Here is a 15498-nt window from a genome sequence, read left to right on the forward strand (position 1 = left end):
TTCCTCAGTGCCTTATTTCTAAAACTGGGCTAGAGACACCTGTTTGTCTAGTAAAAGAATCTGAAGAGTACTGAAGCTGATTCACAAAGAAAGTGTCTTCAGAGCTTTCTTTAACAAAAGTATTCAATAAGCTCTTTTAGAGGCATCTGGGTGGCTCAGTCAGTTGTGCATCCAACTCTTGATTTTGGCTTGGTTCATGATCTGATGGTTGTGGGATTGAGCCCTGCACTGGGTTCCATGCTCAGCTTAAGATTCTGTCTCCCTCCCAACTTCTGCCCCTCTCCCCTGCTTGCATGAATGCCCCCTTCTAAAAGAAAAAAAAAAAAGAAAGAAAGAAAGAAAAAGAAAAAAGGAAGGTCTTTTATTTTCAGAACCAGGACCATAGTGGGGACCACGGAAAGTTCAAAGTTGCTTTATATTTAAGCTCTACTGAGGCTAATTCAGGGCTGTTTGTGAACCTTCTGCATGTAGCCTTGCATGCAAAATGATTTTCACAAAAGCATGGCAAATTATAGCTGAATCAGAGAGTATGTCATGAGTTGCCCTCAGCTTGATGTTTTTAGATGATAAGAGCTGAAGAGAATCTTAGAGATGAACATGTATGACCATCACATTTCATGGCTGAGAAGGGAAATATATTTGCTCAAAGTCACAAAGCAAGTTAATGGCTTAGCTAAGGCCAGAACCCAGTCCTCTGACTCCCATTACAGAACTCTATTACATCATCATCTGGAAGGCACATTTCAGAGAGATGATGGGCAGGTCTGTATTCTCGGGACCAAACACAGTGGCTGACTGACACATAAACTTTGTGGGAAGAAAGAATATATGGGTCTGTTTTATTTAGCTCCTGCTTGCCTGCATCAGGAGAAAAACTCATCTCATCTCTAGTTCTTGGACTGAGATTTAAATGATCATGTCTTGGTTCTCAGACCCAGATTCAGACTGAATTATACCACCAGCTTCCCTAGATATTCAGTTTATAGATGGGAGATCTTGTGACTTCTCAGCTTCATCAATGCATGAACCAGTTCCTCACAGGCTACCTCAAGAAACAAGCCAAAGTACACATGGTGGAGACTCCCAAATATCACTATGAGTAGGGAAATAAAATATACAAAGTCACAAAAAGAGAGACTAAGGGACACCATTTAAACAACACTTCCTGAACGGACAAGTCTTGGACAGTCTAAGAGCCTCCTTTAATATAGCAGTACTGGCAGATGCAGAGCGCATAACAAGCTTCTAAAACGTACAAGAGACAGGGGCGCCTGGGTGGCTCAGTTGGTTAAGTGTCTGACTTCAGCTCAGGTCATGATCTCACAGTTCATGGGTTTGAGTCCTGTGTCAGGCTCTGTGCTGACAGCCAGCTCAGAGCCTGGAGCCTGCTTCAGATTGTGTGTCTCCTCCCCTCTCTGACTCTCCTCTGCTCATGTTGTCTCTCTCTCTCTCTCTCTCAATCTCTCTCTCTCTCTCAGAAATAAAAAACATTAAAAAAAAAAAAAAACCCCAACAACATACAAGAGACAGAAAACTAGCCAAAATGATGAAACAGAAGAAATCTCTTCAAAAGAAATTCCAGGAAGAAGTGACAACTAAAGAATTGGTCATAGCAGATATAAGCAACATAACTGACCAAGACTTTAGAACAGCAGTCATAAAATTATCACTGGGCTTGAAAAAAGGCATAGAAGACAACAGAGACAGTACTGCTACAAAGATTATGGACCTTAAAAATAGTCCTGATGAATTAAAAAATGCTATAAATGAGGAGCATGATAAAATGGAAGCGGCCACTGCATGGATTGAAGAGGCAGAGAGGAGAATAGGTGAATTAGAAGACACAATTATAGAAAAAAAAAAAAGAATCTGAGAAAGAGAGAGATAAATTCATCCAGGAGCACAAAAGGAGAATTTGAGAACTGAGTGATATAATCAAATGGAACAATATCCGTATCACAGGAATTCCAGAAGAAAGAGAAAGGCACTAAAGGGGTGCTTGAACAAAATATAGCTGAGAACTTCCCCAATCTGGGGAAGGAAACAGACATTGAAATCCAAGAGGCACAGAGAACTCCCCTCAGATGTAACTTGAATCGATCTTCTGCATGACATATAGTGAAACTGGCAAAATATAAGGATAAAGAGAGAATTCTGAAAACAGCTAGGGATAAAACGGCCCTAACATACAAAGGGAGACATATCAGGGTGGTTGCAGACCTATCTACTGAAACGTGGCAGGCCAGAAAGGAATGGCAGGAAATCTTCAATGTGATGAACAGAAAAAATATGCAGCCAAGAATCCTTTATCTTGGACAAAGCCTATTCTATCAGAATAGAAGGAGAGATAAAGGTTTTCCCAAACAAACAAAGATTGAAGGAATTCATTACTACTAAACCAATCCTATAAGAAATCATAAAGGGACTCTATGAGGGAAATGTTGCAAGGAACACAAATTACCAGAGACACCACTACAAGCATGAATCCTACAGAGAACACAATTGACTCTAAACCCATCTTTTTCAATAATAACACTGAATGTAAATAGACTAAATGCTGCAATCAAAAGACATAGGGTATTAGAATGGATTTAAAAAAAAGCAAGATCCATCTATTTACTGTCTTCAAGAGACTCATTTTAGACTGGAGGACACCTTCAGATTGAAAGTAAAAGGATGGAGAAATATCTATCATGCTACTGGAAGTCAAAAGAAAGCTGGAGTAGCCATATTTAAATCGGACAACCTGGACTTTAAAGTAAAGGCAGTAACAAGAGATGAAGAAGGGCATTATATAATAATTACAGGGTCTATCCATCAAGAAGAGCTAACAATTATAAACGTCTATGCACAGAACTCGGAAGCACTGAAATACACAAAACAATCACAAACAAAAACAATCTTGTAAATAAGAATGTGGTAATTGCAGAGGACTTTAATACTACACTTACAGCAATGGACAGATCAACTAGGCAGAAAATCACTAAGGAAACAATGGACCTGAACGACACACTGGACCAGATGGATTTGACAGATATATTTAGAACTCTACATCCTGAAGCTATGGAATTCACTTTCTTCTCGAGTGCACATGGTACATTCTCCAAGACAGATCACATAAAGCAGCCCTCAATAAATATAAAAGAATTGAGATCATACCATGCACACTTTCAGATCACAATGCTATGAAACTTGAAATCCATCACAGGAAAAAGTCTGGAAAACCTCCAAAAACATGGAGGTTACAGAACACCCTACTGAAGAATGAATACACACATCAGGCAATTTGAGAAGAAATTTAAAAATATATGGAAACAAGTCAAAATGAAAATACAACAACCCAAACTCCTTCGGATGCAGCAAAGGCAGTCCTAAGAGGAAAACACATTGCAATCCAAGCCTATTTTAAGAAACTAGAAAAAGCACAAATACAAAATCTAATAGCATACCTAAAGGAACTAGAGGCAGAGCAGCAAGAACACCCCAAGCCTAGCAGGAGAGAAATAATAAAGATCAGGGCAGAAATAAATAATATAGAATCCAAAAAAACAATTGAATAGATCAATGAACCCAAGAGTTGGTTTTTTGAAAAAATAAACAAAATTGATAAACCTCTAGACAGGCTTCTCAAAAAGAAAAGAGAGAGCACCCAAACAGACAAAATCACGAATGAAAATGGATTTATTACGACGAATCCCTCAGAAATACAAGCAATTATCAGGGAATACTATGAAAAATTATATGCCAACAAACCAGACAACCAAGAAGAAATGGACAAATTCCTAAACACACACGCACTACCAAAATTCAAATGCGAAGAGAGAGAAAATCTGAACAGACCCATAACTAGTGAAGAAATTGAATCAGTTATCAAAAAACTCCCAACAAATAAGAGCCCTAAACCAGATGGCTTCCCTGGGGAATTCTACCAGACATTTAAATCAAAGTTAATACCCATTCTTCTCAAGCTATTCCAAAAAATAGAAATGGAAGGAAAACTTCTGGACTCATTCTACAAAGCCAGCATCACTTTGATTCTCAAACCAGACAGAGACCCAGCAAAAAAAGAGAACTACATGCCAATATCGTTGATGAACATGGATGCAAAAATCCTCAACAAGATACTACCAAGTTGAATTCAACAGCATATAAAAAGAATTATCCACCATGATCATTCCTGGGTTACAGGGCTGGTTCAATATTTGCAAATCAATCAATGTGATACATCACATGAACAAAAGAAAAGATAAAAACCATATAATCCTGTGGATAGATGAAGAAAAACCATTTGACAAATATAGCATCCTTTCTTAATATTGACCCTTGAGAAAATCAGGATAGAAGGAACTTACTTAAACATCATAAAAACCATTTATGAAAGTCCACAGCTAATATCATCGTCAATGGGGAAAAACTGAGAGCTTTCCCCCTGAGATCAGGAACACGACAGGGATGTCCACTCTCACCACTGTTGTTTAACACAGTGCTGGATCTCCTAGCATCAGCAATCAGACAACAATGTCTGAAAGGAAATAAAAGGCATCAGAATGGGCAAAGATGAAGTCAAACTTTCCTTTTTGCATATGACATGATACTCTACATGGGAAACCCGACAGACTCCACCAGAAGCCTACCAGAACTGATCCATGAATTCAGCAAAGTCGCAGTGTACAAAATCAACGTACAGATATTGGTTGCATTTTTATACACCAACCATGCAGCAACAGAAAGAGAAATCAAGAACCTGATCCCATTCACAATTGCACAAAAAACCATAAAATACCTAGGAATAAACTTAATCAAGGATGTAAAAGATCTGTATGATGAAAACTATAGAAAACTTAAGAAATAAACTGAAGGAGACACAAAGAAATGGAAAAACATTCCATGCTCATGGATTGAATGGATAAATAGTTAAAATGCCATTGTTACCCAAAGCAATGTACACATTCAATGCAATCCCAATCAAAATTGCACCAGCATTCTTCTCAAAGCTAGAACAAACAATCATAAAATTTGTGTGAACCACAAAAGACCCCAAATAGCCAAAGTAATATTGAAGAAGAAAACCAAAACAGGATGCATCACAATCCCAGACTTTAGCCTCTACTACAAAGCTGTAATCATCAAGACCGTAGGATACTGGCACAAAAACAGACACATAGACCATTGGAATACAACAAAGAACCCAGAATTGGGCCCACAAATGTATGGCCAATTAATCTTTGGCAAAGCAAGAAAGAGTATCCAGTGGAAAAAAGACAGCCTCTTTAACAGATGGTGCTGGGAAAACTGGACAGCAACATGCAAAAGAATGAAACGAGACCACTTTCTTACACCAGACACATAAATAAACTCAAAATGGGTGAAGTACCTGAATGTGAGACGGGAAATCATCAAAACCCTAAAGGAAAAAGCAGGAAACAACTTCCTTGACCTCAACCGCAGCAATTTCTTACTTGACACATCCCCAAAGTCAAGGGAATCGAGAGAAAAATGAACTATTGGGACCTCATCAAGATAAAAAGCTTCTGCACGGCAAAGGAAACAATCAATAAAACTAATAGGCAACAACTGAATGGGAAAAGATAGTTGCAAATGACATATCAGATAAAGGGCTAATATCCAAAATCTATAAGGAACTCACCAAACTCCACACCCAAAAAACAAATAATCCAGTGAAGAAATGGGCAGAAGATATGAACAGACACTTCTCCAAAGACGACATCCAGATAGCCAACAGGACATGAAATGATGCTCAGCATCACTCATCATCAGGGAAATGCAGATCAAAACCACACTGAGATACCACCTCACGCTGGTCAGAGTGGTTAAAATGAACAAATCAGGAGACTATAGATGCTGACGAGGATGTGGAGAAACGGGCACCCTCCTACACTGCTGGTGAGAATAGAAACTGGTGCAGCCCCTCTGGAAAACAGTGTGGAGGTTCTGCAAAAAATTAACAATAGAACTCTCCTTTGACCCAGCAATAGCACTGCTAGGAATTTACCCAAGTGATACAGGAGTGCTGATGCATAGGGGCACATGTACCCCAGTGTTCATAGCAGCACTTTCAACAATAGCTAAATCATGGAAAGAGCCTAAATGTCCACCAACTGACAAATGGATCAAGATGTGGTCTGTATATACAATGGAATATTACACGGCAATGAGAAAGAATGAAATCTGGCCATGTGTAGCAACGTGGATGGAACTCGAGGTTGTTATGCTAAGTGAAATAAGGCAGAGAAGGACAGACACCATATGTTTTCACTCATATGTGGAACACGAGAAACTTAACAGAGGACCATGGGGCAGAGGAAGGGGAAAAATAGTTGGGGAGAGGGAGGGAGCAAACCATGAGAGACTTTTGAATACTGAGAACAAACTGAGGACTGATGGGGATAGGGAAGAGGTGAAGGGGGTTGATGGGCATGGAGGGGGGCACTTGTTGGGATGAGCACTGGGTATTATATGGAAACCAACTGGACAATAAAGTATAAGAGAAAAAAAAAATATATGGGTCTGTTACTGAGGGTGGAATCACGAGACAACAGAGACCTCTGAAAGTCAGATATCCACCCTGAAGAGTGCTCTGCCCTGGATAAACAGAGAGAGACCAAATAACAAGTGATTTATAGATTTTTAATTCATGCCAAAAATGTTGGGAGGTGTTAAGTATCATATTCACAAATGAGGACATTATTACATTTGCTTAGCTACATCGTGAAGATCAGGGTGCTGGGATACAGAAATAAACACACAGTCCCTATCCCAAAGAACAGACAGCTAGTGGAGAGGCATATTTATAGACATTTTCAGTGTGGACTGACATATGATATGAAGAAGGAAAACTGGGAGTGGGGTTGGTGGTATGGGTGAATCTGGGAAATTTAGAGGAAGGTTTTGTGCTAAGAGAAGTAGTTAGTAGGCTTCAAAGTGTTGGTGTCACTTTAGTCTATTCCAGAAGGATGAGGAGTAAAGGAGACAAAAAAAGGCATTCTAGGAAGAGAAAAGAGCATGGTCAAATGGGGCACTGGGAAAAACCAAATTGTTGACTATAAGAAATGGTGAAAGAGGAAGCTGGAAAGACTGATTAGGCCACATGGGTGGCACTTTGTGTGCTATGTCACTGAGAGTGTAAGAGATATAAAGCCAACAAAGTATTTTAAATTGAGAAAGGTCATATTTGTTGACAAGACATATAACCTCAACAGCAGAATGAAAAAGATACTGAAAGAGAATACTGGAAGCAGCAACCATGAAGAGGGCTGTCCCAATAGTCCAAGTTTCTGAGGCCTGAACAAACAACATGGCACTGAGAATAGATCAAAGGTGACAAATTTTCTTTGTAAGAGGCTATGATCCTATACCCTGTATTGGACACAGTGGAACTTTATAAGTAATTGTGGGATAAATCTATTAATCCTGTGACTTATCCTCTGTTAAAGTCCCTATAAGCAACTTTGCTGCAGGAGAGGCAAAGTAGGAAATCAGAGAAGGGATTAAGAACAGGGCATTTGACCAAGACCTGAGATTCACCTACTTCCTCATTTAACAAATACTTACTGCTGCTTATGTGTCAGATGCAGTTTTCGGTGTTGGCGATTTAGCATAAACAAAACAAACAAAAATCTCTATTTCTGTAGTACTCATAATCTTCTAGAAAAGACAGAAAAGAAAAAATACATTTGTAAAGGCTGTAGACAAAAATAAAGCAGGGAGGAGGGATAGACAATGTTAGGGAGGGACTACAATTTTAGATGGGTGGTCAGGGAACGCCTTCTGAGACAAAGTTATTTCAATGAAGACATGCTGGGAGTTAAGAATATTCTAAGAAGAGGAACATCAGATCCAAAGGCCTCCAAGCAGGAGTTTGTCTATATTCCAGAAAAAGCAAAGGCTGGGGGGGGCAGCATGGTTGGAACAGGATGAATGTGGAGAAGAGCAGGATACCAGCTGGAACTTGGTAGCTGGGGAAGGGGAGAAAGCAATTCAGGCTGAGAAAGGTGTGTGAACAAAGGCCCAGGGAATGGCTTGCTGTTTGTTGTGATAGGAACACAACAGAAGCCAAGCACTGCTGGAAGAAAATCATGATTGTGTCATCCATGATCACTCTATTTTTTTTTTTAATGTTTTATTTATTTTTGAGAGAGATAGATTGACAGCATGATGAGGGGAGGGTCAGAGAAAGAGGGAGACATAGAATCTGAAGACAGGCTCCAGGCTCTGAGCTGTCAGCACAGAGCCTGACATGGGGCTTGAACCAACGAACTGTGAGATCATGACCTGAGCTGAAGTCAGACACTCAACCAATTGAGCCACCCAGACGCCCCCATGATCACTCTAAAATCATGTCAATTAGTCTTAGTGGAACACTTACTGCTGCTTAGCAATTTTCTTATCTATTTCTTCATGATTCCCATAACTCCCCTGCAATGACTAGCCAAAAGAAGATCCAGCCAGAGAGGATCAAGTGCTAACATGATCCCCCATGCCCTCTTTAAGCAAGCCCAGCACATATACTTTCCTACTTTAATACCTTTGCTTAAGCTGAAATATCTACCTAGAGTTTTATCCTCACTTTTCTGAAATCCTATTCATTCTAAAAAGTTCTCCTGATTTCTTAGACATATCTCATCTCTCGGTTTCTAAACTAATTTTTATTAGTTTAGAAATAAAAAAATTTTATTTATTTTTGAGAGAGTGCATATGTGCGCATGTGCCCATGAGCAGGGGAGGGGCAGAAAGAGAGGGAGACACAGAATCCAAAGCAGGCTCCAGGCTCTGAGCTGTTAGCATAAAGCCCAACGTGGGGCTTGAACCCACAAGCTGTGAGATCATGACCTGAGCCGAAGTTGGACATTCAATAGACTGAGCCACCCAGGTGCCCCTCTAAACTTTCTAAACAATATATATTATAGTGCTCTTTTGGCCTTTAGAACATTTTGATTTATACATCATTAATTGTGTAGTTGCCAATCTTCTTAATAGGGTTATCAGCTCTTGGAGGACAGAAACTGTGTGTCATTTGCTCTGCCCTCTCTGTACTTGGCACTGGCCCAGCAGAGATTTACTACTTGCTGAATTGAACTGCCACTCTTACAATGTAAGCATAGGACTGGGCATGCATTACATACCCACCCTGGACTAGACTGACTGGTAAACACAGTATAGGCAGGATTAACTGGCAAACACAGCCATATCTATGGCAGAATGGTATACAGGAAAGAACATGGGCTTCAGATCTAGACATTGCTGGACTCAAATCCTAGCCTCTCAGAGCTTATTAACTGTGTAACTCATGTCACTTTATCTTTTTGATCTTTATAAAATAGGTAGGTACTGTGATCTATTCACACCATAACTGCACTTGTGGTAAGGATTAAATGAGATAATTATTGTACAGAAATGAAAATAGAACTTGATACAAGGAGATGCTCAATAAATTATTGTCAAATTACCTTGTCAAATCATATTTAAAAAATATAACTTGTTGTCTAATAGAAAAGTTGTAAGTATATGTATATTGCCTTGTATCGCTTTTTGCAATATGAGGACCACCCCCTAAAATGGAACATAAATCATATCTTTGTATTTTAAAGATTTAAATATTGTACTTTCAATGCGGTAACAACAAAACAGTTCTTTTAAAAAAAATCAAGTTTTTTGTGCTTTTCTTAATTCAGTTTTTATATATTATACTTGTCAAAAATAGGTTGCTTTGGTGGGTCAGTAAAAAAGCAAAAATTATTTCCCAGTTTTGTGATTCAAATGGAATCTCAGTATCTCGAACACAGCAAAGCAAGGACTGTATTTGGAGAAGACTTTGTTTCGAGATAAAATATTTCAAGGTGATTTCTACTGTTGACAACATCAAAGGTAATGTTAATATTAAAAGCGATTATTGCCTGTGTTCATAACTGCAGGAAATGTTAAGTTTTAGTTACATGGTAATAAAATTCAGATGTAATTATTTCCTATCCAAGTTCACCAACCTTGACTTTTATCCTTGGAGCCTTTGGGGGGGTTAGCGACGCAGTGTTAAGAACTCTTTGCCCCAGGTACATAATGAAGAGGGCCTGTGTTGGTAGCAATGGAAAGGAAAAAAGAATCCTAAGAGAAATTTAACAGATAGTACAACAATTTAATGGATTTGATGATTTGATAGTGGATAAGGAAATGAGAAGTATCCAAGCTGACAGGTTTCTGGACTGGGGAATTAATGATATGAAAAATTAATAAAACTGGCAAGGTCCACTTAAGTTCAGAAAGGCTCTCATGTTTCTTAAACCCATAGGCTTGAGAAATATAATTATTGATTAAGATGGTTAACAGTTCTTGCAGATTCTGTCACAATTTGAAAGATCTGTGAAGACAGGACCATGGCCTGAGGTGTCAGATACATATTCATGGAAAAGTAAGTAGGGCATACCTTTTAAGCTCAAATGCATGGCTCTTTCTACCAGAATATTGACTGCAAAAGTTCCATCCAACTCAGCAGGGCCCTCCTGGGCTGGGCAAACTTCCCCTGTGGTGTTGTTGCAGGGGACCTGGGTAGAGGCAGAAGACTTCTGGTGGCCAGGTGATGGAGAGAGATGGATCTCCTCGTTCCTTCTGGGGAACTGCTCAGACTCACTGTGGCTGCTGTAGTCCACAGAATCCAGTTCATGAGTGGGCCCAGGGTGTGGGGAAGGAGAGGAAAGAACCACATGAACTCGCAAGGCAGCTCCTGAGAGGTTGGAAGCATTTCGCCCAAATAGAGGATACACACCTGCAAGAGAATGGAGGAGAATAAGCCCCAGCAAGCAGAAACCAAGAACACGCTCTAACCTTGGAGGAGATGTCTCACTGAGAGTGCTTGTGGTCCTCTCTCCTTTGACAGGCCTACACGCCCCAATAAACCAATTTGTAAAACAAAGTATGCAGTTAGTATTACTTCCTTTCCCCCCAGCAGCACACTATCTCCATTAATGGAAAGCAGTGGGAGCTTGGATTTGAAGCCAAACCAAATGACTACCAGGGAGAGCTGCTGTGGAAGAGATTCAGGTGCTGGGGGCGAGCAGACTGAAATGACCTCTGAGGCCTCTTGAAAGGAAGATGTTTTTATTAAAGCAGGGGTGGCCTGTCTTCTCTTCCACATGTCATACTGGCTCTTGTCCTTAGGCCTTCTCTTTAGGAAGCTGTCTTCGTGCTCAATTTAACTTGTTTCAACAACTGAATATGCTCTGGCAGTAGCCCTGAAGATCATTTGGAAGGGAAATAGGAGGTGGAGGCAAAGGAGACAAGAAAGAAAATTAGAGGAATTAGTATTTGTTGAGTGTTTCATGTGCCAGAATCTGAGGGGTTAGGTAACCTGCCAAGGTGACTTTTCTAAAAAGCAGCAGATTTAAACCCAGGGATCTGAACTTATAGACTTCCTGGATATTAAAATGAGATTTAATTATAAAGCAGAAGGCACTAAGAATTCTTTCAGAATCTTAAGGTTTGCTTCATTAGACTCATTTCAATTCAGGAAAATGGAGTCATCTGATTCACAGAAAGCAGCAAGATGGAACTTGCCCTGGTTTTTTGTTATTAGGTAACCTCTTTTCTTCTGATGCAGTGTCTGAATTATCATCATTATCACAAGGAGAAAGTAAGGGTAATAGGAGGGGAGTCATCCAAAAACAACACAGCTAAATCCTTATCCTCAAGAAACTTAACACTTATTTGGGAGTATGGCTGGAAGGATGACCGGATGGACTGACTGACTCATCCAACAAATACATCAAATGCCACACCTTGTACAAAGCCCCTTCACAAGAGGATAAAAAGCTTAGACTGAAGGGATGTGGAGAAGCATGAGAGAAATGGACAATCCGAAAAGTTAAATACTGCCTTTGGTATCACTCAGTAAAAAGAGGTATTTGTGCTTTTGATCCATAAATTTTTTTATTCAGTGTTCCAAATCTACTTTCTTCAGCAGAGTGAAGTTAAAAGCCTGTCCTTACAAACTTTAGTTCAGGTGAGCTTTGCATACTTCAAAGACTTTTTCTGCAGCCTCTCTGAAGTGACTCTATGCTTGCCCAGATGAAACAAGGCACATGGCATTGAATGAGGTGCTCAATAGAGCCAGAATTACACCTGCTGTGTCCAGAGAGAACCAGAGAATCTGGAATTATCACCCGGATACTCAGTTCTCCTTATTTAGCTTGGGCTACTTTTTCAACAACAGGGTTAGAGCACAAGGCTAATAGAGCTAAAATAGGGTTGTGACTCAGTTTCTATAGCTGTATAGTGAAGTAAATAACCACTAACCTTACAAGGAGTGTCCCAATGAATACATATCATGTTTATAAAGAATCTAGTCTGGTCATGTCCAATTCATTCTGTATTATAGTTACTAGACTTATTTTTCTAAATTGCAAAACTGTCACTTTTCTATTCAGACCCCACTGGAACAGCTTTCCATAGCTCTCAGAAAAAATGTCCAGTACTCATCTGCTTTGCTAGCTCCATCTCTTATCATCTCCCATCCCATATAGCCTATGACCCAGCAGTACCAAATTACTTAATGTGCCTAAAAAGTGTCAGAATGCTTAATGCCTCTGTGCCTTCACAGGCTATTTTCTTGTTTAGAATATCATTTTCCCCCTTTTCTTGGCTTATTTCTAAATCCTTTGAAACTCAGTTCAAGTGTCATTTTCACTGAGATATCCTCCTTGAACTGAAGAGATGTTGCAGTCCTGTGCTCCACAATACCACTGAGAATACCTTTTCATAGTTCTTATGCTTCACTGTAATTGTTTATTTACTACTCTATTCTCTCATTATTTCTTGTTCATCTTTGAATTCCCAGGGCCAAGTATATGTATCAAGTACTCAACAAAAGTTGAAAAGAAAGCATCAAGCACATAATACCACTTGAAAAATGTTACCTTTCTCCTTTCTGCCTTGTGAACAAGTTTACTACCATGTGCATTTTCTTTATGATTTCAAGATATGCTGACCAGACAGAGAGGATATCCTAGTCTCATTAGCAGGGATGTTTTTCAGTGTATTTAGAGAATGAGCATTCTGGATTATCATATAGGCTCTTATACATGAGGTTTAAGGTAGTTCCCCAAGTTCACCCATTTTTATTTTACACTTACTGACTGAGAACAATATTCTAGAAAGTATATCCTATAGTGCTTGTCACAGAGCAGGTGCTCAAACCACAACAGCTGAGACTGGTCCCTCACTTACCACTGACAGTTAATGTCCTTGCTGACCTCTCCCCAAGTCTGGCCAGGTCCACATAGGCTGAGCCAATCCAACTGTCCATCTGATGGGGCCTCTCCACACTGTCATTGCCATAAGCCCGCCACACTTGGATCTCTAACCTTTCTTCCCTCAAATACCAAAGGACTGATGGGCCCCTATTGACTTCTGCTCTTTTGGATGCCTTGAAAGTAACCATGACTTGCTTTTTGTTTGTAGATTCTTTAGGCTTCTTGAGAGGGGTCCAGAAGGCTTCAAGATCATAAAATTTGTAGCGGAGGTAGCAGTATATGTTCTTATGAATGTGCTTTTGGCCAGCAAGAAGCACACAATGGATGGGCAGCCAGAGTCTTGGGGTAGATATGGTGACAGTGGCTGGCTCCTCTTCATCCATCCTGACAAGATTCTTCAGGTTATTCTCAAAGCTCCAGCCCAGTAGCTCAGCAGCTTCCAACACCCGCTCTCTATCTCCAGGATGTGTGAAGGAAACTGAAAGTTCTAGGCCACCCACAATCTTCTGCATGAGCTCCAAACCATGAAGCAGGGCCCCATCTTCTGGTAAAATGATAGGATACCATCCTGTGATCCCTTATGGAAAAAAAATAAGATTTTCAATTACCGTTTTAAGAATAAAAAGATATTTCCACTTCCTACTCCAGAGCTACCATCACACTGGCTCAAGATATAACAGAAAACATATATCCACAGAGCACTGGAGTTTACTTCACCCAATTACTAAAGACAATGCAATCAGATGGAAGAACAAAGGCTAGGAGTTGGAAGACCTGAGTTCTCTTCTAGGCTCATCCCCAAACTAGTAGTTCAGTCTAGATAAGCCATTATTTTCTCTCAGTCAGGTTTCCTTACCTAACAAATGGGAAAATTAGTGCTAATCTTGCATATCAGGCAAAGTTGTTATAATCATCAAATGAGATAATGGTTTTGGAAGAGTCTGAAAAAAGAAGTACTACAAAAATGTGAAATGGAGGGGTTGGAAGATGGAAGTAGGTGGACTCTGGCTTGCCTGTCCCATAAATACAACTAGATAAGTACCAAATCATCCTAAATACCCCAGAAATTGATCTGAAGGCTGGCAGAACAAACTTCACAACTAAAGGGAGAGAAGAGGCCACAATGAAGAAGATAGGTAGTGTGAGGTCATAGTTTAGGCAAGAAACTATTGACGTGTGGTGGGGGGGATGGGGAGCCATAGTCACATAGAAGGGAGAGAGAGAGACTAGCACACAGGGGAGTTCATGGGGAAAACGAATCCCCATAGCAATTGCCTTGGAAGACAAGAGGGGCTGAATTTTGTGAGTTCCTGCAATAAGTGGGGCTTAAAGCCCAGAGTTTTAAAGGTCGGCATGCTTGGCTCTGATAGAGCCCAGAGGGCACTGGGGCTGCTCTTGGAAAGGAGGCAGGCAAACAGCCTGGGAACATACAGTGTGGGAACATACACTGGGACACACAGTGGGAACGTTATTCACTCACTTAAGAGCGTGTCCCAGAGACAGAGTGTGCACATAGAGACGCCTCTGGAACAAGAAGCTGGCTGGTGTCATTTCCGTCCACCACCCCTCAGCATAAGCACAGGGTCACCAGCGGGAACCAGCGCAGTGCCAACACTCGTTACCTAACGTGCTTATCCCAAGCCCCACACCCCCTGCTCTGGTGGAACTGTCCCTCCCAGTCACACCTGCCTCAGTCCCAGTGCCACAGGCCCCCCTGCCCCAGAAGACTAGCCCAAACCCCTGCTCACACTGTGTTTCCGGACGCGAGAGTTTTGTGGAGCCTGGGTTCCTGTGGGGTGGCAGTGGTGACAGGTTTCGTTCCACACACAGACCGGAGCACACTTAGTTAGAATGCACACCACCTTCACGCCAGGGGCCAAACAGTGCCCACAAGAGGCAAAGAGAGCCTCTGTAGACAACTGGCCTGAAGGATAAAGTGGCCAGGACAAAACAGGAGAGCACATGCAGCATCTACTGGAGACACTCCTACTAGAGCCAAGCCCTGGGGAACAGGAGTACATCACTCCACAGGGCACTGTACGACCTCTTCTTCACAAGACCATGACCCTCAAGAACAGGAGATATAGCTGACCTTCCTAACACACAGAAACAGACACAGAAAGTTAGACAAAATGAGAAGACAGAGAACTTTATCCCAAATGAAAGAAGAGGACAAGGCTATGGCTGGAGATCTAAGCGAGACAGGTATGAATAACATGCCTCATAGAGAATTTACAGT

The 15498-nt window shown here is 40.7% G+C and overlaps 1 protein-coding gene across 4 annotated transcripts in view; it reads right to left on the reverse strand.

The window, feature by feature from the left end:
• The window catches only part of C2CD3 (C2 domain containing 3 centriole elongation regulator), a 129066-nt gene that overhangs the window by 34905 nt on the left and 78663 nt on the right, over nucleotides 1-15498 (reverse strand). For all 4 annotated transcript variants that reach the window (XM_039228698.1, XM_039228699.1, XM_039228697.1 and 1 more), the window contains 2 exons: nucleotides 13234-13836; nucleotides 10439-10777 (listed from right to left, as the gene is read on the reverse strand). In XM_039228698.1, the coding sequence (XP_039084629.1) occupies nucleotides 10439-10777; nucleotides 13234-13836 (942 nt within the window). The remainder of the gene's footprint in view (nucleotides 1-10438; nucleotides 10778-13233; nucleotides 13837-15498) is intronic.

The sequence above is a fragment of the Hyaena hyaena genome, unplaced genomic scaffold (genome assembly GCF_003009895.1).
Source record: "Hyaena hyaena isolate Hyena2069 unplaced genomic scaffold, ASM300989v1 scaffold_34, whole genome shotgun sequence".
NCBI lineage: Eukaryota > Metazoa > Chordata > Mammalia > Carnivora > Hyaenidae > Hyaena > Hyaena hyaena.